At 44.0% G+C, this 23,498-nt stretch overlaps 1 protein-coding gene across 1 annotated transcript in view; it reads left to right on the top strand.

Moving 5' to 3' along the window:
• The window catches only part of LOC124291562 (transient receptor potential cation channel subfamily M member 2-like), a 94,341-nt gene extending 73,392 nt beyond the window's left edge, over window positions 1-20,949 (top strand). Inside the window, exons 22-29 of the mRNA XM_046728580.1 lie at window positions 318-572; window positions 8,466-8,640; window positions 8,778-8,937; window positions 9,881-10,068; window positions 10,194-10,229; window positions 15,470-15,602; window positions 17,942-18,064; window positions 20,126-20,949. Of these exons, the coding sequence (XP_046584536.1) occupies window positions 318-572; window positions 8,466-8,640; window positions 8,778-8,937; window positions 9,881-10,068; window positions 10,194-10,229; window positions 15,470-15,602; window positions 17,942-18,064; window positions 20,126-20,351 (1,296 nt within the window). The 3' untranslated portion in view covers window positions 20,352-20,949. The remainder of the gene's footprint in view (window positions 1-317; window positions 573-8,465; window positions 8,641-8,777; window positions 8,938-9,880; window positions 10,069-10,193; window positions 10,230-15,469; window positions 15,603-17,941; window positions 18,065-20,125) is intronic.
• Window positions 20,950-23,498: the final 2,549 nt, after the last annotated feature.

Here is a 23,498-nt window from a genome sequence, read left to right as displayed (position 1 = left end):
ATCGGTTAGTGGAACAGCACCCAGGTAATGTAGTCTACATCAGCTTGGCGTTCTGGTAATGTAGTCTACATCAGCTTGGCGTTCTGGTAATGTAGTCTACATCAGCCTAGGGTTGTGGTATTGTTGTCTGTATTGTCTACATGTTGTCATAACATAAATTCCAAGTTAATCTTTGAAATGTTAATTTTTACCTTTATGTTTATATCTATTTGCTTGTACATATATGTTTTTGTAATGATAATTTTGTTTTCTATGTGGAGAGATGATGGAATAACAGCAGTGTATAAATCCTAACCCACTGCATGCTGCTGTTTCAGATCTTTATTCGTGACCAGCGTTCGTTTCGGTACAAGATTCAGAACTGGTTTAGTAACGTCTGGAACCGGTTTGACCTCCTCATCTACACCCTGTTTATTATTTCCATCGTCCTGCGCTACAACCTCTTCACCTCCAACTTCATTTGGGCGCGGATGTCCTACAGCATCACCCTTGCCTTCTACTATCTCCGGTTCATGCAGTTCTTCTTCGCAGCTAAAAACATGGGGCCCAAAGTTATTATGATCAGGAAAATGGTGAGTTGAAGAAAGATTAAAATCAGTTTGTAACGAAGTACAATGTCAGGTCATATATTTCTAGGCTATATGTAATTCATTATTTTTAAACTTATCCTATCTCACGACTTGCACCTCTCTCTCTTCATTCGACCATGAGTGGAAACGAATTAAAACTTTGCTCCAAGGCCTACCTTGCCCCTCTCCCGTGCTGTGCGTGCCTTCTGTGTCAGTCGTGCTCACTAGTCCATGACAGCACGAGGCATGCGCAGTCCTCACCTACGTGATCACCTCACATACTCATTCTCTTTCTTGTCGCTCCACTGAGTGGACGTGAAAATTTTTTCATCTGAGATTTGCTCAAAATGGTTAAGCCTGTTCAGGCCAGTAAACGGATGTTTTGCGCCCGTTGCAATAAAGTAATTTCAGCATGGGACCCACACACAACGTGTGTTGATTATGTGGGTGTTTGTGACTGGGACACATGCTGTCCGAATTGTTCAGGTCTGTCTAATGAGGCGTTTAAATTTTACAAACGTGCTTGTGCCAGACGTTTGGCAGATAGGGCTAGGACTAGTTCTGCGGGGTCTGGTCCATCTCCCGCTAAGAAACAATGCTTAGAACGCCCCACCCTCACTGCTCACCGTTCTCAATCGCCCGTCTCTCCTGACGAAGATTTTATGGACGCTAGAACGTTAGAAGGCTTTTAGGGGAGCTTCCCTCACCCAGTTTAAGTTCTCATGAGCGTACCAGGGTGGTAATGACCGATATTTCTTCTACGCCAGACCTGCGATCTACATTATCTCGTAGGTCTGCTTCTTCGGAACGATCACAGACTTCGAGAACTTCTAAGCATTCATCGTTGAAGCGGGGATCGGCGCGGTTGGAACGTACCCGCTCTCCTATTTCCACAGCTGGGAGGAGTCGTTCTAGGTCTCGTTCACTTTCCCGAGCCGGCTCACATGACCGAGCCGACTCACCATGCCGAACCGGCTCACATGGCCGAGCCGGTTCACACAGCCGAACCGGCTCACACGGCCGAACCGGCTCACACGGCCGAGCCGGCTCACCAGTCCATCTTCGAATGGGTTCACCTGACCGAACTGATTCACGTACTCGAAGGGGTTCACCAGGACGAACGGGTTCACATTCCCGACTCAGTTCACCTCAACATAGGTTTCAGTTCGACACACCATCAGCGTTTTGATTCCCGTAGTCGTTCAGTCTCGCCTGGTCGAGGTGGTTGGCCATTTCGATCCGGTTCACCTAGCCGTACGGTGTGTTTTCTTCAGAGTGATTCTCGAAGTCGGTCTCATTCACTTTAGGTGAATCAGGATATCCCGTCTTGTCAGTCTAGACTCAGTAGCATAATTTTGCGCACACTGTAACAATATTTACTTCCTCGGATCCCCAATCGTCATGTTCCTGGAGCAAACGTTGTCGGAATGTGCTCCCTTATTAGGACGCTTTTTAGAGCATGTAGACATGCTTGCTCCCCGGGCTGGCAGTCAGAGCTCGTTACACTTCAACAGTTGATCACCCGACAAATCCCCATTTTAACGACCGGTATTAACTGCTCGTCGTCCGCAGTTTCCCATGTCGGACGGTGATAATTTTATGGGCTTATCATTAGATGTTTTTTCGTGGTTCCGCCTCATCAAAACGCTTCTGTGTTGCCAGTTGACTCAAACATCCGATCTCATTGTCAAATCATCGAACCGATTCGCCACAATCAATCGGTTCGCCATACCGAATGGATTCACCAGACCGAACCGTTTCGCCATACCGAATGGATTCACCACACCCAATCGGTTCGCCATACCGAAGGGATTCACCACACCCAATCGGTTCGCCATACCGAATGGATTCACCACACCCAATCGGCTCGCCATACCGAATGGTTTCACCAGACCGCACCATCAAATTGCCGAACCGGTTCACCACGCCGAATCGGTTCACCATACCAAATGGATTCACCAGACCGAACCGATTCACCACATCGAATCGGTTTGCCATACACGAATGGATTCACCAGACCGAACCGTTTTGCCACGCTGTATGTGAATACGACATTGACTCAGTTTGCCATAATATTAAGACTGTTTCTTATCGCCGAAACAGTTCACATCATCGATTCAATTCACAGCACCGAAACGATTCACCTCGACCGTAACATTTCACCTCGCCTCACTGGTTCATCTGAGCGTTCTAGATGTCTCCATCAGCTGAGATCATTTAACCGTTTCGGATTACCGAACCGATTCAGATCAGTCACGATTCAGATCACATCGGACTGATTCAGATCACGCCAACTTTCCGCTCACCACCCTGAACTGATTTACCAGCCGCTCAGATCGTTTCACCAGGTCGAAAGCTCCTTATCGTCGAACCAGTTCACCTGGCCGTTCAAGATCAATGTACAGAGGTAGTAGCTTTGTGCTTCACCTTGCCGATTTGATTTACATGTGATGTTAGTAGCGCAGTCATCTAGAGATATCACGCTCGGCACTTGACGGCCTGACGATCCCAGTTCTCAAAAGTCCTCCGTGACTGGGGCTCATCTCATTCCAGATTTAATCTACCATCCGATCTTCACTTTTGATGAATGATTCGTTCGACGATTCTACCCTTCGGTGTAGATATCAGTTCTGCAACCACCCAATATGGCATAACTAGATACGCTTGCAAGCCAAGAATACTCACGACGCCCGATGAGTCTTGTTACTACAGACTACCGTAACAGCGTGTTTGTGTATCCCTTTGGTGCAATTGTTGCAGACGGCTCGTCATCTTCAGCTCCCTTTGTTTTACATGATAAGCAAGTTTCTGGACAGATAACAAATGGATGAAGTTCTTGCGCATGGTACCGCAATGTTTTGTCAAATAGCCAGCATAGCTCAGCCCGAATTTATGGGTTATGCGATCAGCCCGGTTAACCAAAGACCATGTTGTCCGTATTTTTGTCACCGTGTGTAATGTTTGCAAATGGCGGACTACTGTTTGTTTACCGAATTTTGATGATTAGAGTGATTATGAAGTGCCCTTGCAGAATTCTCTTGGTCCCACGAATCGGATACCAAGTCCAGCCTATAAATGCAAGTAACAACGAACGCTGCCATTCCCCAAAAGAGTGACTGTGTCGGGATTTTGACAGCCAGTCGAGAGACTGCTTATTGAGGGTGACGGACAGAAACACCCGTGAACGGTTTGCCTAGTCAAGCACTGAGTTCAGAGGTCACTGCATTATGCAAGGACTGTCACCAGGCAGCGATCTACTACCTATATCACTCCACCTGGCACCATTATTTTGTTCGCCAAAAGAAACGCTCCTGAGGTCACCGATCCTATGAATTTCTACAATTTGTTTATAATGTGAACGCTCCTGTAGATTGACTGACAATCTCCATGCCGAACATACTACATTGAGCACTCCGCCAGAACTGACGTAGTTGCTCGACTTATTGAACGCTCTTATATCAGGAGATATCTTTTGTCAGAGGCAAGAGTGGTTAGACCTCTCATTTCCCTTGACTCCGCGATGCCGTGGGGTAGCCTAGTGGTTAAAGCGCTGCCTCGCCACGCCCAAGACCCCGGTTTGATCCCCACATGGGCACAATGTGTTAAGCCCATTTCTTGTGCCCCCCGTGATTTTGCTGTATTATTGCTAAAGGCGGTGTAAAACTAAACTCAGTCAGTCAGTCAGTCCTCGACCTGTGAGACGCTTACCTTCACATCCGGATACATCCAGACTATTGGAAGTATCTTCAATTTACTTTATGGGGGCCATTGATACCAATGGAGGATCCTGCTGTATGGGCATATCGCGAACCCCGTGGGTTTTACTCAGATACCCATTCTGATAACGAGCTACCTGCATTGTCGGCTGTGACAACTGACAACAATATCGACGACTGTGTTCAAGCCCAGCAGGATCCAGTCGCCCTTCCTTTCCACAGACAGTTCATCATCAAGTTGCTCACACAATTAGGATGGCTGCTAAATTCGAGCAATCAGGGTAACACCGACCGGCTGTTTCTTCTTATTGGGACAATATTCAACACGCCAGGTCATGATGTTTGTGCCCCAGGAGAGGTGGGACAAGATTCAGTGCAACGCACCACTAGTGTTGGTCCAACCCACACCTTTTCGCCAGTGGCAGAAGTTACTAGGGTGGTTGGCGTCGGCACAAGTGCTGACTGGCAGGGGCCAGCTGCAGCTTGCCCTCTTCAGATGGTTCTGTGCCCACACATCGGGGACATCAACACCAGGGAGTTGATTCGTCTTCCCGCACAACTACACTCAGTCTTTCGTTGGTGGCTCAACAAGTGGAATGTTTGTGTTGGAGTCTCTATGGTGCCCTTCATACCGACTCAACACCTGTTCGTTGACACATATTTCAAGCTGGGACGCTCACTTTCTCCATCAAGTGGCCTAGCAGTGGTCATCAGGAGAAAGGGCCCTTCATCACAACGAATTGGAATTCAGCATTGTCATTCTCGCCTGTTCGGCACTCGGGACAACCATCAGCTTCAGCGCAGATGATCACCAGTTGCGATCGTTTCTGCTTTGTGTACAATCTGAATAAAATTCTGAATTTTATTTCTGATTTGTGTCTTCGATTCTTCTGGGACTTGTGAGTTTCCGATTCAATTACCCTTTCACTCTCCACGGGACGGTGTCTGTGGGGGTTATGTCGAAGCAGGGGCTGGCCCGATACTGGTCGTCAGACCTTGGAAATCGTGGTAATGCGACTGTTTACACTCGCTAAGCTGCGTCCTTTCACTTTCATGAAGGTAGTGACTGAACACCACATTGCTCGGGAATCCCGGTCCCTGGAGCACTAGTGTTTAGTAAGTCAATGGGTTCGAACTGACCATCGCAGGTCTTGCTTTTGACACGCTGGAGGGTCGCCACCTCACTTACTGTCCTCTGCTCCACGGATTAATTACGTCAGTGAAGTGAGTCATTCCCGAAGTGTTACACTTCGTAGCGTTACCTTAAAGCATCGCAAGAGCACCGCCGTCTGCGTAAGAGACTGTTTATACCCTTGTCTACTGCTTCCAAGGCGGAAGTCTCTCGCGACAACACTCTCATATTGGCTACGAAGCTACAATACTACGAGCCTACACTTTTGCCGGTTTGCCTCCACTCCACGGCAGTCAACCCTCATGAAACCAGGGCATTGGCTTTCTACTATGGCGCTGCATAGCAACTGCTCGTTAACTGCCATAATGGAGGGTTGTTTTTGGAGATCTGACACAGTATTTTCGTCTCATTACCTCAGAGATGTGTCGGTGACGGATATTCAAGGCCTTCATCAGTTTGGACCACTCGTCCTTGCCCAGCAGTTATCAGCGGCACAACATCGCAGATAATGAACTTCCTTGTGCTTCGATGCTATATGGATCCCACTGTGCAGTTGATCCCAAGTCGCGATCGTTTCTGCTTGTGTACAATCTGAATGAATCTGAAAAACCTTTTCTGATTTACGTCTTCCGGGATTTAGATTTCTCCTCTCATTTGTTTGAGACTACAGAGAGTCGCCACCTCACTTACTGTCCTCTGCTCCACGGAGTAATTAAGTCAGTAATGTGAGTCCTTTCCGAAGTGTTACACGTCAGAAGCGCTCATGCTCCTAAGTGCCTACACATCTATGTGATCTTATTGTGGTAAGTAGTGGAAGTCATAAGATGATGTTGTGGTACTGAACGCTAAAATTGTGAGTTTTACCGATTCAATTTCTCTTTCACCCTCCTCGGGACGGTGTCTGTGGGGTTGTTTGAAGCAGGGCTGGCCCGATACTAGTCGTTAGACTTTTATTACGGGGTACCTTGGAAATCGGCGATGCGACTGATTACACTCGTTAAGCCACGTCCTTTCGCTTTGTGAAGGTAGTGACTGAACACCACATTGCTCGGGAATCCCAGTCCCTGGGAGCAATTGTGCTTAGTAAGTCAATGGGTTCAAACTAACCCTCGCACGTAGTAACTTGGTAGTTATTGGCCTACCTTGTAGTTGCTTCCTACGGTTGTTTGGGCATAACACTTAGCTGTTATCGCTTGAATTTCAGGTAATCTATGACCCACCTTCCTACCGTGGGATAAGTGCAAGTCGTGAGATAGGATAAGTTTTAAAATTTGAAAATTTTAACTATAAATTGTATATTTATATACTTATCCTATCTCACGCGATAAAGCCCCTCCCTACCTCCCCACTACATAGATTACCACCGTTCCGGTTTTGTCCTTTTATGGCTCCAAGATCGAGAATGAGTTTGTGAGGTGATCACGTGGGTGAGGACTGCGCATGCCTCGTGCTGTCATGGACTAGTGAGCACGACTGACACAGAAGGCACGCACAGCACGGGAGAGGGCCAAGGTAGGCCTTGGAGCAAAGTTTTAATTCGTTTCCACTCATGGTCGAATGAAGAGAGAGAGGTGCAAGTCGTGAGATAGGATAAGTATATAAATATACAATTTATAGTTAAAATTTTCAATATTTTCAATGAGTTTCTTATGGTGGCTAGATATGATACCGGTGTGTGACTTGAACTATGCCTGTGTGAGGGAGTTGAACTGTGCCTGTGTGAGAGAGTTGAACTGTGTCTGTGTGAAAGAGTTGAACTGTGCCTGTGTGAGAGAGTTGAACTGTGCCTGTGTGACAGAGTTGAACTGTGCCTGTGAGAGAGAGTTGAACTGTGCATGTGTGAGAGAGTTGAACTGTGCCTGTGTGAGAGAGTTGAACTGTGCCTGTGTGAGAGACTTGAACTATGCCTGTGTGAGAGAGTTGAACTGTGCCTGTGTGAGAGACTTGAACTATGCCGGTGTGAGGGAGTTGAAGTGTGCCTGTGTGAGGGACTTGAACTATGCCTGTGTGAGGGAGTTGAACTGGGCATGTGTGAGAGAGTTGAACTGTGCCTGTGTGAGAGAATTGAACTGTGCCTGTGTGAGGGACTTGAACTATGCCTGTGTGGGAGAGTTGAACTGTGCCTGTGTGATAGAGTAGAACTATGCCTTTGTGAGGGACTTGAACTGTGCCTGTGTGAGAGACTTGAACTGTGCCTGTGTGAGGGAGTTGAACTGTGCCTGTGTGAGAGAATTGAACTGTGCCTGTGTGAGAGAGTTGAACTGTGTCTGTTTGAGGGAGTTGAACTGTGCCTGTGTGAGGGACTTGAACTGTGCCTGTGTGAGGGAATTGAACTGTGCCTGTGTGAGGGACTTGAACTGTGCCTGTGTGAGAGAGTTGAACTGTGTCTGTGTGAGAGAGTTGAACTGTGCCTGTGTGAGAGACTTGAACTGTGCCTGTGTGAGAGAGTTGAAGTGTGTCTGTGTGAGGGAGTTGAACTGTGCCTGTGTGAGGGACTTGAACTGTGCCTGTGTGAGGGACTTGAACTGTGCCTGTGTGAGAGAGTTGAACTGTGCCTGTGTGAGAGAGTTGAACTGTGTCTGTGTGAGAGAGTTGAACTGTGCTTGTGTGAGGGACTTGAACTGTGCCTGTGTGAGGGACTTGAACTGTGCCTGTGTGAGAGAGTTGAACTGTGCCTGTGTGAGAGAGTTGAACTGTGCCTGTGTGAGGGACTTGAACTGTGCCTGTGTGAGAGACTTGAACTGTGCCTGTGTGAGAGAGTTGAACTGTGCCTGTGTGAGGGACTTGAACTGTGCCTGTGTGAGAGACTTGAACTGTGCCTGTGTGAGAGAGTTCAACCGTGCCTGTGTGAGGGAGTTGAACTGTGCCTGTGTGAGAGACTTGTACTGTGCCTATGTGAGAGAGTTGAACTGTGCCTGTGTGTGAGAGTTGAACTGTGTCTGTGTGAGAGCGTTGAAGTGTGTCTGTGTGAGAGAGTTGAACTGTGTCTGTGTGAGAGAGTTGAACTATGCCTGTGCAAGGGCATCACTGTTTGCTTTCTGTCTGCAGCTGACAGACCTCCTGTTTTTCTTCTTCATCCTGCTTGTGTTTGTCCTGAGTTTCGGGGTTGCCTACCATGTGAACCTGTACCCCAACCATGTCCCAAGCTACAAGGTCCTCATCAATGTGCTGTACCTGCCCTACTGGCAGATGTACGGCGAGCTGTTCCTGGAGCGTGTGCAAGGTGAGCTATACCGACTGCCTTGGGAAGGGAAGGGGTCTCAGCAAGACCAGCAGGTGTCCTCACTATTCCTGCCTGCTAGTCACTGAGGGAGGAGGACAGTCTAATTAGTTGGTGGTGACATGTTTTTTGTTTGTCAGGTGAGGATGACCCATCAAGCTGTACCCGGAATGAGACCTTGTGGCGAGCTGACCTTGCACCACGATGTCCTGAGCCCAATGCTCTTGTGTCCATCCTGCTGGCCGTGTACATGATCCTCACCAACATCCTACTGGTCAACCTCCTAATTGCCATGTTCAGGTAAACCATGCAGGTGTTATCCTCTAGTGTTATCCTCTAGCCAAGCAGGTGTATACAGTGTTATCCTCTAGCCAAGCAGTTGTATATAGCATGCATGTTATGTCATGAGTAAGCAGGTGTATCCAGTGCTATCCTCTAGCCAATCAGGTGTATACAGCATGCATGTTATATCATGGGTAAGCCGGTGTATACAATGTTATCTTCTAGCCAAGCAGGTGTATACAGTGATATCCTCTAGCCAAGTAGGTGTATACAGTGTTATCCTCTAGCCAAGCAGGTGTATACAGTGTTATCCTCTGGCCAAGCAGGTGTATACAGTGTTATCCTCTGGCCAAGCAGGTGTATACAGTGTTATCCTCTAGCCAAGCAGGTGTATACAGTGTTATCCTCTAGCCAAGCAGGTGTATACAGGTGTATACAGTGTTATCAGTGTGCCTCTAGCCAAGCAGGTGTATACAGTGTTATCCTCTAGCAAGCAAGCAGGTGTATAGCATGCATGTTATATCATGGGTAAGCAGGTGTATACAGTGCTATCCTCTAGCCAAGCAGGTGTATACAGTGTTATCCTCTAGCCAAGCAGTTGTATATAGCATGCATGTTATATCATGGGTAAGCAGGTGTATACAGTGCTATCCTCTAGCCAAGCAGGTGTATACAGTGTTATCCTCTAGCCAAGCAGTTGTATATAGCATGCATGTTATATCATGGGTAAGCAGGTGTATACAGTGTTATCCTCTAGCCATGTTATATCATGGGTAGGTGTATACAGTGTTATCCTCTAGCCAAGCAGGTGTATACAGTGTTATCCTCTAGCCAAGGAGGTGTATACAGTGTTATCCTCTAGCTATGCAGGTGTATACAGTGCTATCCTCTAGCCAAGCAGGTGTATACAGCATTAAGGCACACAGTTGTTACAGTTTGCAAGATGTGGAGCGTTTTTCAGCTACACATTCCAGACGGTGCAGGACAATTCCATGAAGATCTGGCGCTACTACCGTCTGTCTCTGGTGTTTGAGTACTTTGACCGACCCACTCTCGTGCCTCCCATCATCATCATCAACCACTTCTACCGCCTCTTCATTTGGGGTGTCAACCACTGCTCTCGCACCTGCAAGAGACCAAATGCTTTCAGTAAGTGATAAGTCTGCTTCTATTTCTACACTGTACCTGTAGTTGTGATTGTGATACATGTTACTTGGAAGTTAAACATATGTGTTGATGCTGCTGTCTGATCACTGTTGTTTGCTGGCTTGTAGGAGAGAGCGGCCCCACAACACTGGGGGGGAAGATAGGTGAGATCATCATGCTGGATCTAGCTGGCTTACTGTACCATATAAACATTACAATCTCTCATCTTCTGCAACTAACATTTGCATTTGCATTGTTTTGTTACTAGAAGAAATAACAGAAAGTCTTCAAGGTACAATGAGTGCCTTGACAAATCTATAGACTTTAGTTAAATAATACTAGGAAAAAGAAATATTTAGTTTATTCATAATCTTGCAGATTAATGTTTTAGCCTTTCATGCATTTTGTCAGAGAACCAGTTTTAATCTCAGTAGATGTTTTTCTTTTGGTAAGTATTTAGCCTATCAATTGTTTATTGTCTGTTCTATGATGTTTCTGTTCATCAATCTTCAGGTCAGTTAAGCAATGGTCAGTGTTTGTCTGGGAATTTCAATAGGGTTGGTTGGGGACCACAAAAATTTCAGTACCACGGTATACCACGGTTTATGTTCAAGTACCACAGTATTTACCAGGATATACCGTGCTGCTGTAACTAGCTATTAACTAATGAATCCAATTGTCTTGTTTAATGATTTTGAATGAACTGGACCATGAAGTAATGTCATAACTATAATAAACAAATATGAAAAATACAAAAGTGTTTTAGATTTCAGTCATCACAACAGGAAACTTCCACAAGAAGATGAAATCTGAAAACTTCAAAACTGAGCTCACTGTCACGTTCAACAACTCAAACATTATGAACAAAATAAGCAATCTTGTTAATTCCAGTAAGTCAACAACATTAAGTTGACATAACTTGATAATATCACAAAATGACTTCACAAAAATCACATTGACTAGAAATATTACAAGATTCACGGCTGAGCAATGAGATTCTTGAATTCAGCATTATTCAGGTATTAAATTACTAGGAGTGTAAGTTTTAGTTTGCAAATACTCATCACTAGTCATCACTCATCACTAGTCATCACTCATCACTAGTCATCACTCATCAGTCACCACAAAGAGGAATAGTAAACTGAGATGATATCCTTCACAAAATTTCAAATCTGAACAACAAGTTAACAACAAATCTGTTAATCATCCATGCCATTGCCAGTACTTTTCGTTTTTTCTTTATTCAATCTACATTGTATAGCGACATTTTAAAGAAACCATATTATAAAGAAAATCTAGTGAGATGACAAATTTTGCTAACAAATATCTTTGTGAAGAGAAAATAGTGTTTTATTTGAACGAAAAAAAAACGGTTTTCTACAACCTTCTGCGGTATATACCGACTCATGGAAAAAAACATGGTATATCGGTTAACCGGTAAAACCGCCCATCTCTAAATTTCAATGATCACATTGAGGGGTTTCTTTGTCTGCTCGTCCGTTTGCTTTAAACTACTGTGTCTACAACTTTTGTCAACTGATGCCAAGAATTACTTACACATTGAATTTGTGTTTGGTTTTCTACTGCAAGGTATAATGGAAAGGCAGTATTATGTGCAGTAGGTCTACAGACAGCAGGCAGGTCACCCAGTCACCAGGTTATTCTTGTTGAGTCTTAACTGGTAACAATATTTGTAAACATGGAAACCAATGCAAAATATTTTACGTTACAAATGATGATAATAAGTCCATGTATGATGTGCCAAATTCTACTCAACTTGATGCTCACGTGATACATTATTATAACCCCAGTAAGTGGGTGTGTTCGTGATGTTCATTCTCAGCTCATTTGGGATGATACAAGCTGGCTGCTGGAGATAGATGGTAACTGTTACATCACCACCTCCTACTGGGTGCCTGTTAGGGCTAGATGGTTAACAGTCACATCACCACCTCCTACCACCTCCTACTGGGTGCTTGTTGGGGCTAGATGGTTAACTGTCATATCACCACCTCCTACTGGGTGCCTGTTGGGGCTAGATGGTTAACAGTCACATCACCACCTCCTACTGGGTGCTTGTTGGGGCTAGATGGTTAACTGTCATATCACCACCTCCTACTGGGTGCCTGTTGGGGCTAGATGGTTAACAGTCACATCACCACCTCCTACTTGGGTGCTTGTTGGGGCTAGATGGTTAACAGTGGGGCTAGATGGTTAACAGTCCATCACCACCTCCTACTGGGTGCTTGTTGGGGCTAGATGGTTAACTGTCGTCTAGATAGTTAACATCCTCATCACCTCCTATCACCATCACCCTCCTACTGGGTGCCTGTTGGGGCTAGATGGTTAAGTGTCACATCACCACCTCCCTACTGGGTGCTTGTTGGGGCTAGATGGTTAACCTGTTGGGGCTAGATGGTTAACTGTCATATCACCATCTCCTACTGGGTGCTTGTTGGGGCTAGATGGTTAACTGTCACATCACCATCTCCTACTGGGTGCTTGTTGGGGCTAGATGGTTAACAGTCACATCACCACCTCCTACTGGGTGCTTGTTGGGGCTAGATGGTTAACTGTCATATCACCACCTCCTACTGGGTGCCTGTTGGGGCTAGATGGTTAACTGTCATATCACCACCTCCTACTGGGTGCCTAGATGGTTGCCTGTCACATCACCATCTCCTACTTGGTGCTTGTTAGCTAGATGGTTGTCACATCACCACCTCCTGGGGCTAGATGGTTAACTGTCATATCACCACCTCCTACTGGGTGCCTGTTGGGGCTAAATGGTTAACTGTCACATCACCACCTCCTACTGGGTGTCATTATCACCACCTCCTACTGGGTGCCTGTTGGGGCTAGATGGTTAACAGTCACATCACCACCTCCTACTGGGTGCTTGTTGGGGCTAGATGGTTAACTGTCATATCACCATCTCCTACCACCTCCTACTGGGTGCCTGTTGGGGCTAGATGGGTTAACTAGATCACATCACCACCTCCTACTCCTGTTACTGGGTGCCTGTTGGGGCTAAATGGTTAACAGTCACATCACCACCTCCTACTGGGTGCTTGTTGGGGCTAGATGGTTAACAGTCACATCACCATCTCCTACTGGGTGCTTGTTGGGGCTAGATGATTAACTGTCATATCACCATCTCCTACTGGGTGCCTGTTGGGGCTAGATGGTTAACAGTCACATCACCACCTCCTACTGGGTGCTTATTCACTGATCAGATTAAGTCAGACCTGTGCACTGTGCACCCAACTCCACACCACATGGTTAACAGATCAGATCAACTCCACACCACAAGGTTGGGTGTGGATCAGGACTATGAAAGATGGTTTTAACATTGTGTATAAAGCCATCAGTAGTGTTTTGTTTTACAAATTAGCTTTTCCTAATTATGGCACATTCCATCACTGATAGCACATAGACAGTATCCTGGTCTGTGTAGAACTTACAGACATCTCTGTCTAGTATACTACTAACCACATAAGGGACCGTTCATAATTCATGGCTAGGGGGATGATGATGATTTTAAGGGCGAGTCACCCATTTTGTTCTGGGGAAGCAGGGGGGTCATCAATTTTGTACATAAAAATATGCTAAAAAATTATGGTAAGGGTGGGGGGTGTCATTGATTTTGTACATGACATGCAGGGTGGAGTCACTTACTTTGTACATTAATTTTAGAGGGGGTCATTCACATTGTACATGCTTCTCCATAAAAATCATCATCACCCTCCTAGCCATAAATGAACAGTCCCTAAAACAAGGGCTGAACAAGGTTGAGATGAGGAGTTGACAGCAGTGATCTGTTGACAAGACTGGAACAATTTGTTGACAAACTCATTGTTCAGATCCATTTTCTTTTTCCTTTTATGACAAGCCTAGGTTGAACATCAAGTTGATATCCCATTGGCAACCATTAAAACCATGTTTTGGGTGACACATTCTTGTATTATCTATATCTCATGTCATCCCATTGGCAACCATTACAACCATGTTTTGGGTGCCACATTCTTGTATTATCTATGTCTCTTGTCATCCCATTGGCAACCATTACAACCATGTTTTGGGTGACACATTCTTGTATTATCTATATCTCATGTCATCCCACTGGCAACCATTACAACCATGTTTTGGGTGCCACATTCTTGTTTTATCTATATCTCATGTCATCCCATTGGCAACCATTACAACCATGTTTTGGGTGACACATTCTTGTATGATCTATATCTCATGTCATCCCACTGGCAACCATTACAACCATGTTTTGGGTGACACACATTCTTGTATGATCTATATCTCATGTCATCCCATTGGCAACCATTACAACCATGTTTGGGTGACACACATTCTTGTATGATCTATATCTCATGTCATCCCATTGGCAACCATTACAACCATGTTTTGGGTGACACATTCTTGTATGATCTATATCTCATGTCATCCCATTGGCAACCATTACAACCATGTTTTGGGTGACACATTCTTGTATTATCTATATCTCATGTCATCCCATTGGCAACCATTACAACCATGTTTTGGGTGCCACATTCTTGTATTATCTATATCTCATGTCATCCCATTGGCAACCATTACAACCATGTTTTGGGTCACACATTCTTGTATTATCTATGTCTCTTGTCATCATTACCATTACAACCATGTTTTGGGTCACACATTCTTGTTTATCTATATCTCATGTCATCCCATTGGCAACCATTACAACCATGTTTTGGGTGCCATGTTTTGGGTCACACATTCTTGTATTATCTATATCTCATGTCATCCCATTGGCAACCATTACAACCATGTTTTGGGTCACACATTCTTGGTCTCTTGTCATCCCATTGGCAACCATTACAACCATGTTTTGGGTGACACATTCTTGTATTATCTATATCTCATGTCATCCCATTGGTCATACAACCATGTTTTGGGTCACACATTCTTGTATTATCTATGTCTCTTGTCATCCCATTGGCAACCATTACAACCATGTTTTGGGTGACACATTCTTGTATGATCTATATCTCATGTCATCCCATTGGCAACAATTACAACCATGTTTTGGGTGACACATTCTTGTATTATCTATATCTCATGTCATCCCATTGGCAACCATTAAAACCATGGTTTGGGTGACACATTCTTGTATTATCTATATCTCTTGTCATCCCATTGGCAACCATTAATTGGGTGACACAATCTTGTATTATCTGTATCTCTTGTCATCCCATTGGCAACCATTACAACCATGGTTTGGGTGACACAATCTTGTATTATCTATATCTCATGTCATCCCATTGCACCACATAGTGGAACGTTTGGTTTCGGTATCTTGTAAATTACACTTCCTTTCTCCAAATATTTCTAACCTTTCATCTCTTTACAGAGGAGCGACTGGATGAGAAAGACTATGCTAGACTCCAAATATTTGAGAAAGTGGCAATGGAAAATTATTTGTCTCGATCGTTGATGCTACGCCGAGAACAGCTTGACAACAGAGTGGCCACCACAGCAGAGAGGTAAGCAGGCTGCTGGTACTGTTATATGGTGTCATCCTGACACCCTAGTGCTGCTACTGTCATATGGTGTCATCCTGACACCCAAGTGCTGGTACTGTCATACAGTGTCATCAGGCTGCTGGCACTGTCATACAGTGTCATCCTGACACCCAAGTGCTGGTACTGTCATACAGTGTCATCCTGACACCCAAGTGCTGGTACTGTCATACAGTGTCATCAGGCTGCTGGTACTGTCATACAGTGTCATCCTGACACCCAAGTGCTGGTACTGTCATACAGTGTCATCAGGCTGCTGGTACTGTCATACAGTGTCATCCTGACACCCAAGTGCTGGTACTGTCATACAGTTTCATCAGGCTGCTGGTACTGTCATACAGTATCATCCTGAGACCCTAGTGCTGGCACTGTCATACAGTGTCATCAGGCTGCTGGTACTGTCATACAGTGTCATCCTGATGCGCAAGTGCTGTTACTGTCATACAGTGTCATCAGGCTGCTGGTACTGTCATTCAGTGTCATCAGGCTGCTGGTACTGTCATACAGTGTCATCCTGTCACCCCGGTGCTGGTACTGTCATACAGTGTCATCCTGTCACCCCAGTGCTGGTACTGTCATACAGTGTCATCAGGTTGCTAGTACTGTCATACAGTGTCATCCTGTCACCCCAGTGTTGGTACTGTCATACAGTGTCATCCTGACACCCAAGTGCTGGTACTGTCATTCAGTGTCATCCTGTCACCCCAGTGCTGGTACTGTCATACAGTGTCATCCTGACACCCAAATGCTGGTACTGTCATACAGTGTCATCCTGTCACCCCAGTGCTGGTACTGTCATACAGTGTCATCAGGCTGCTGGTACTGTCATACAGTGTCATCCTGACACCCAAATGCTGGTACTGTCATACAGTGTCATCCTGACACCCAAGTGCTGGTACTGTCATACAGTGTCATCAGGCTGCTGGTACTGTCATACAGTGTCATCCTGACACCCAAATGCTGGTACTGTCATACAGTGTCATCCTGACACCCAAGTGCTGGTACTGTCATACAGTGTCATCCTGACACCCAAGTGCTGGTACTGTCATACAGTGTCATCAGGCTGCTGGTACTGTCATACAGTGTCATCCTGTCACCCAAGTGCTGCTACTGTTATACAGTGTCATCCTGACACCCTAGTGCTGGTACTGTCATACAGTTTCATCAGGCTGCTGGCATTGTCATAGAGTGTCATCCTGACACCCAAGTGCTGGTACTGTCATACAGTGTCATCAGGCTGCTGGCACTGTCATACAGTGTCATCCTGACACCCAAGTGCTGGCACTGTCATACAGTGTCATCAGGCTGCTGGTACTGTCATACAGTGTCATCCTGACACCCTAGTGCTGGTACTGTCATACAGTGTCATCAGGCTGCTGGTACTGGCATACGGTGTCATCCTGACTCCCTAGTGCTGGTACTGTCATACAGTGTCATCAGGATGCTGGTATTGTCATTTAGTGTCATCCTGACACCCAAGTGCTGGTACTGTCATACAGTTTGATCCTGACACCCTAGTGCTGGTACTGTCATATGGTGTCATCCTGACACCCTAGTGCTGGTACTGTCATACAGTGTCATCAGGCTGCTGGTACAGGCATACAGTGTCATCTTGACACCCTAGTGCTGGTACTCTCATACAGGTTCATCCTGACACCCTAGTCCTGGTACTGTCATACAGTGTCATTAGGCTGCTGGTACTGTCATACAGTGTCATCCTAACACCCAAATGCTGGTACTGTCATACAGTGTCATCCTGACAACCCAAGTGCTGGTACTGCCGTATAATTATTTGTATGTTGTGATACAGGGATCAACAATTTTCAAAAGCACTAGGTACACTCTGGCCATTTGTGACTGCCCATGGGAGCTTGGAGTCCACAGGAAAAATGACAAACATATTTAGTAAACTACAATTAATTTAACTTTAACACCTAAATCTAAATCATTATAGGCAGTGGTCATACAAAATGTCATCAGCTGTAAGAAGGGTGGCAGGCCTTTCCTGGAACTGATCCCCCACAGCCACTGATTCAGGTGGAGAAATAGACGATTCTTATTCTTTTTGGCAATAAGCAGCATTTCAGCAAAGACAACAGCCTGAAACAGTTACATGTCAACTAGACAAATCTCAGCTTGCTATTATGGGGTGCTTTTCATTAGGGTACAATGACACACAGTGTCATGGCTGACATGGGAAAGGTTCACGCCTCATGGTGTGTATGTAGCACTAGATTGAGCAACATCTCTGTTCGGCACTGTATGACATGTTCAGCACTGTATGACATGATCGGGTGTTTCAGAATAGAGAATGTGATGCATGAACTGGAACTGATCAGGGAGACAGTGTCGGATTCTGGGGCCCGATCACTCACTGAGGAGCAGAAGCAGCAGCTTGCAACCCTGGACACCATGACGGCACCCAGGTAAATACTGCCTCCCTCTAAGGCCTCTTATGACCTCCAGTGTGGGCTGGGTAAATTAATCTCATTGTTGGGTAGGGTATATAATAATGCTGGAGCGTTTGATCGAATTATCGGTAAATTGATTGATCTGGCTTGTGTCAGTGATTTGTGTTCCTGGGTGCTGTTACCTCCATTGTTGTCGTGAAGTATTGTGTGTAAACAACTTTGTGTACCATTAGTGAACTTACTGAAGTGAATAAGATCTATGATTTCCCAGGTGGGCAAAGAGTGAGGTATGGAAAAACTATTTGACCACTGTGACCCTTGTATAGATGAGCCATCTGTTCTTTAAATGCAGGGATCAGATACAAAGACGACACAAATTATCTGAAAACCTTTCAGAGAAGATCCACCCTACACACTCTACAAACCAAACAAAATCTGCAACATGAGTTCGGATTTCTACACTATTTGGTGTAAAATCTCAACAGCCAAAATGATCAATTAATGACCCTAAAGCATAGAAAATAAAACAGTCCCCTGCTGAATGTATTGTCAGAGATATGTAACAAGAATTATGAAGATTCCCACGAATGTCAGGGGAGACAACTCCTTCGGAGAAGCACTTGAGAAGGCCATTAGGAAGTAAGACAACACAATGTGATGGATGTTTACATTTGTATTCAAGTTAAACCTGTGGATCAGAAACAAGTTTCAGGAAATAATGTCAACAAGTGTTAGATGTAGTATTCTAAGAATTATCATCAGTATTGATAATACTTCTAAAATGTTTTTAATATCATAAATTTGGTACTGTCATTATTCTTGGTTCAATTTTGTGGTATAACAATGGTATGAAAAGTGAATGTTACATAGTTTAATCACAACAGCCATTTTGAAAGCAAACAAGGTATCATATTTACAAAATATCTGAACACCTCAGTTCTCAAGGTTTCTTGGTCGTGGCTTGCTGGCTGGCTACAGGAAGGAATCCCAACATGACGTGTATACATGAGTAGCAAATCATGAATATATAGGAGATTGTTGCGCCGGCCGACTCCCGGCCAAAGTTTGGTAATGAAACACATTCACTTCAGTGGGGGATATTGCTGTATTGCTTTGTTGAACAAAGTAAGAATAAAAGAATGTTTTGTGGACAATAAGAATAACTTGCTGTCTGTTCCTGATGATACAGGACTATGTTGTCAGATTAAATGTTTTCGGACATCATTATGTTTTGGGCAGCGCTATCCCCGCACTATGGCAGGGTATGTTGCTTCACACACACATCATCAATCTCTATATCATAGCTGCTTGTTGTTGTTAAGATAATGTTGTTTTGTATAGATATGTTTGTGACATGTTTTATAGTTGTTCATGCGATGAATGATTGTTCTTAAGCATCTGAAAACCAAGAAGACAAAGATACACAACACGCAGCCATACAGCAGGAAGTTACTTCCATCGTTTGATCGTAGTATTCCTCTGTGCCCGTTTAGTTTGCACAGTGTTCTGACTGTGTCCCACTCTTGCCCACATGAGTTTAATATGGATTATTGATGATTACTGAGCTCTGATTATCAAACTGTATATTGTGAGCGATAACCAGCATTAGTAAATATGATCTCTTTTGGGACTGGGAAAGTCTCATTGCTGGTGTAGATATTACCACAGGAATACATGAGGATGAAAATAATCTGTATCTGACTTCTTTAGGCTGCAGTGTGTCACGGACACAAGTTGTCACAGCTTAATAGCACACACCCAGACACAATCGGTTCAGCCCAGATTTTTTTTTAACGACCAATTCTCAACTTTCAACTGCCACACCACATCACACGACCACCTCGTCATCACATCGAGTCCACACCCACCCATCATAGAAAGCAACGAATGCAGGGACACAAATAGACCTCAAGCATCAACCAAAACACAGACAACTCCTTTGTGGAACAACACACAGACTACAAGAAAATGTGGTCAAATTATAACAGCCTCTCATTCAGGTGGTTTAAATGTAAGCTCACTGTCGTAGCTGTGCCTGTAGTCATTAGTGATATAAGGTGTTTTTTGAAATTTCAGACCTGCAACTGGTGAGACGGCATATGTGCGTCAGTGCGTGGACGACCTGTCAGAACAGGTGGGGCAGAACACAATGAAGCTGAGCCAACTGATGCATATGGTGGAGATGTTGGTGGACAGTCAGACCCGCGGAGCAGGGGGCCGGCACTCACAGGAGGGGCACACCAGGCGCTCGCCAGGGAAGTCTGCATGGGCTGACCATCTCGGAGATCACTCATGGGGATGAAGAGGAGGATGCTTGAATTGGAAGATTATGATTGACAGGCACTGAAATTCCTGCATTGGAACCATTTATCCCTGAACCAGCAAATCACTGTTTCAGACCCATTGAAAACTAACATATCACTATTTCAGACCCATTGAAAACCAGCAAATCACTATTTCAGCAGTCACCGAAAACCAGTATATCATTATTTCAGACACACTAAATACCAATATATCACTATTTCAGACCCACTGAAAGCCAGTATACTACTGTTTCATTGCTGTATGTCATTATCTGTTAGTACGTATTTAGTATGATTAAGCAGCTCAGGGATACTGTAATGTGGGGACTAAGCAGGGTAAATACAGTCATAGTGGGAAGTGTTTGGACTTTCCGCGATGTTTCACACTTACCTCTGTGCCTCGTGAGCTGTCCTGTGATGTGTTGACGAATCCCCACTCCTGTACCTTCTGTTTGCGTCCTTCTGTTTGCGTCAGTTGGAAGCTGAAATCCTATTGCTATTTTTCTATGTGATATGTTGAGACTGAAAGCAGTGAACCTGTCTGCACAACGTGATGGTTGAACAAGCTCAGACATTAAGGTACAGAAGATCTGCACCCGCTACTCACCAACAGTTCAGTGCCTTTACATTACTGAACGCACCTTGTTAACTCACTTCTTTATATGGCATTTAGAAGCTGGCATGATGAGTGTATCTTCTCCAAAACGTGCATTTAGTGTTTTAAAGAAGTTGTGTATACATTGAATTATCTCCCTTGTTTGCCTTGATAGCATAATGAACACGTCAAATCAATGTGCTACCAGTTTCCTTACATGTGTGAAAGTTCAACACATCTTTTGAGGTTGAATGGTAGCGCTGTTGTCTGTGACATTCACGTCGTCTTCATGGCGGAACATGCTGTGAACAGTTTTCATCTGTGTAAAGGATAGTGTGTTTCTGTGTAAAGGATAGTGTGTATATGTTGGACACTCTCCATGTGTCGTGTAATCCGTCCACTCGCCAAGCAGCACAGCCTCCACAGCCGTCACCCCAGGCTCAGACCTGCACTCAGTACAGGCTTGTATAGCATTTACAGCTGTTTGATGAACATTTACATTGGTTTTCCATGAAAATATACGTTTGTTACATGTGAGGTACTTAACTTGGCAGCATGGCAAATCCTTGTGTATCATTGTGTATATTGTATTATGTTGTGTATACATACATATTGTATTATGCATCATTATGTATACAAAGTATTTTATTGTTTATACAAGTAGTATTCTGTATGAAAGTAGTATTGTGTATACAAACATATTTTATTATGTATCATTGTGTATACAAATACTATTGTGTATACAAACATATTTGAATGTTGAATGTTTGCTCCATGTAAGGATATGGCTAGTGTGTTGGAGACGGGTACAAGACAGCATCAGCTACAGAGAGAGTCACTGCTGGCACTGTACATTGTTGTTATACAGACATACTGGACCAGTAGACTTGTGTGTGGCTTTATGGGGGGATAACTTGTGTTGAAAACAGGGTATCTTACAAGCTGAAGTAGGTTTCACTTATTTTCTTAACATTGATAATGGCATGTCTTATAGACTGTGATCCGCATCTCTTTAGGGGCCCAGTATGCATCAAAGCCAACCAGCACAGTCATCGTCCGTCCACATCATCCAGCACTAATGGACGTGGTAACAACCTGGTGTATGGCATCATGGGTTATCCTGGGAATCAGTGGATAATCCCACATACATTCAAGATAAAATAATATATTTATATATTGTTGTTAGCAGTGTTGGTATTGTATATCTCATGTGCATCCATCCATCGGTATATATTATGTAGAAAAACAAAATTCTTGGGTTATTTTATTCTCAGGACAAAAATGTATTAGTTTTGGCATAATCATTATAACTTTTGTTGATTAATGTTAACTAAAAAGTGCAAGTCTGAAAATTCTATTAATTTAAAAAATAAATAGGAAAAACATTTAAAATCAGCATCAGATGTCATTGCCAAATAATATATTTGTATGTCCTATTGATAGTACTGAAATACAGGAGTGAAATGTTTCATAAAAACACACCAAGAAAATAGCATTTAGTCATAGACAACAGGTTGCCATTTCCTTTAGAATGACACAAGTATTGTCTTAAACAGACTCTTTATGTGCATTTAAACTGCATATTGTCACAAGTCTTATTTATTCTGAATGCATTTTGCCACTACATTGTTCTTCAAACTGTTTATTTACAGACTTCTGGTTTTGAATGTTTACATCAAGAACCGATATATTGTTAACACATTGTCATGGAAGAGCAGGCCTTTATCTTTAAACAAGTTAAAAAAAAGTAAAAATACAAGTGTGTTGAAGATTTACGTTTGTGACATTTTATCGTGAGTGATAGCAGCCGATGTAAGTAGTCAAGCTTCTCCTTTAACACTTTGCCTTGATGAATCAGTCCTATTAAGTAGCAGGCATTTTATATTGTTATTTATTTACAAATCTACATCACTTTTATATCATTGTTTATTACATGAACAAACATATGCTGTTCTATTTTAGAGTTGTTTCAAGTTTTACATTATAGTATCCTGAAGGAGATTTTTCTGTGTAAAATCAATCCGATTGAACTGTGATAAGAGCACTCATGAATCAAATAGCCGGACATGGATCTGCTATAGTCCCCCCGGGTTTCCTACAGATCTGTACAGTATCGTGTACACTGCTGACTGTACCTGTACAGATGATCATAGGTCACAGACAAGGCAGCGTTACTCACATGTATTACTTCCTGTAATGAACCATGTAGACAACAATAAACTGTGAGTCAAGCATTGTCTTGTGTGTCTGTCAGATACAACACTCCTACCTCCACAGAATAGTGCTGACACTGAACACATGACACTGGTTACATCACTGCCACAACAGAATATTGCATACAGAGCACAGGTCAGCTGACAAGCAACAATTCTCCCTCTATGGATGGGGACAAGTTTATTGACACTGGCCATCCATTGAAGGGGCACTGGGCACAAGAAGTTAGTCACAGTCCGACCCTCCAGTCCTGGGACAAGAGGGAGTTCCCCCAGGGCAGGTAGAGGAATGCTACACAAGCATATACAGAGCAGTAAAGCAATAACTAACTCACAGG

Source organism: Haliotis rubra, unplaced genomic scaffold (assembly GCF_003918875.1).
Source record: "Haliotis rubra isolate DU_JTF1 unplaced genomic scaffold, ASM391887v1 Scf496, whole genome shotgun sequence".
Lineage (NCBI taxonomy): Eukaryota > Metazoa > Mollusca > Gastropoda > Lepetellida > Haliotidae > Haliotis > Haliotis rubra.
This window is presented reverse-complemented; position numbering and strand designations above follow the sequence as displayed.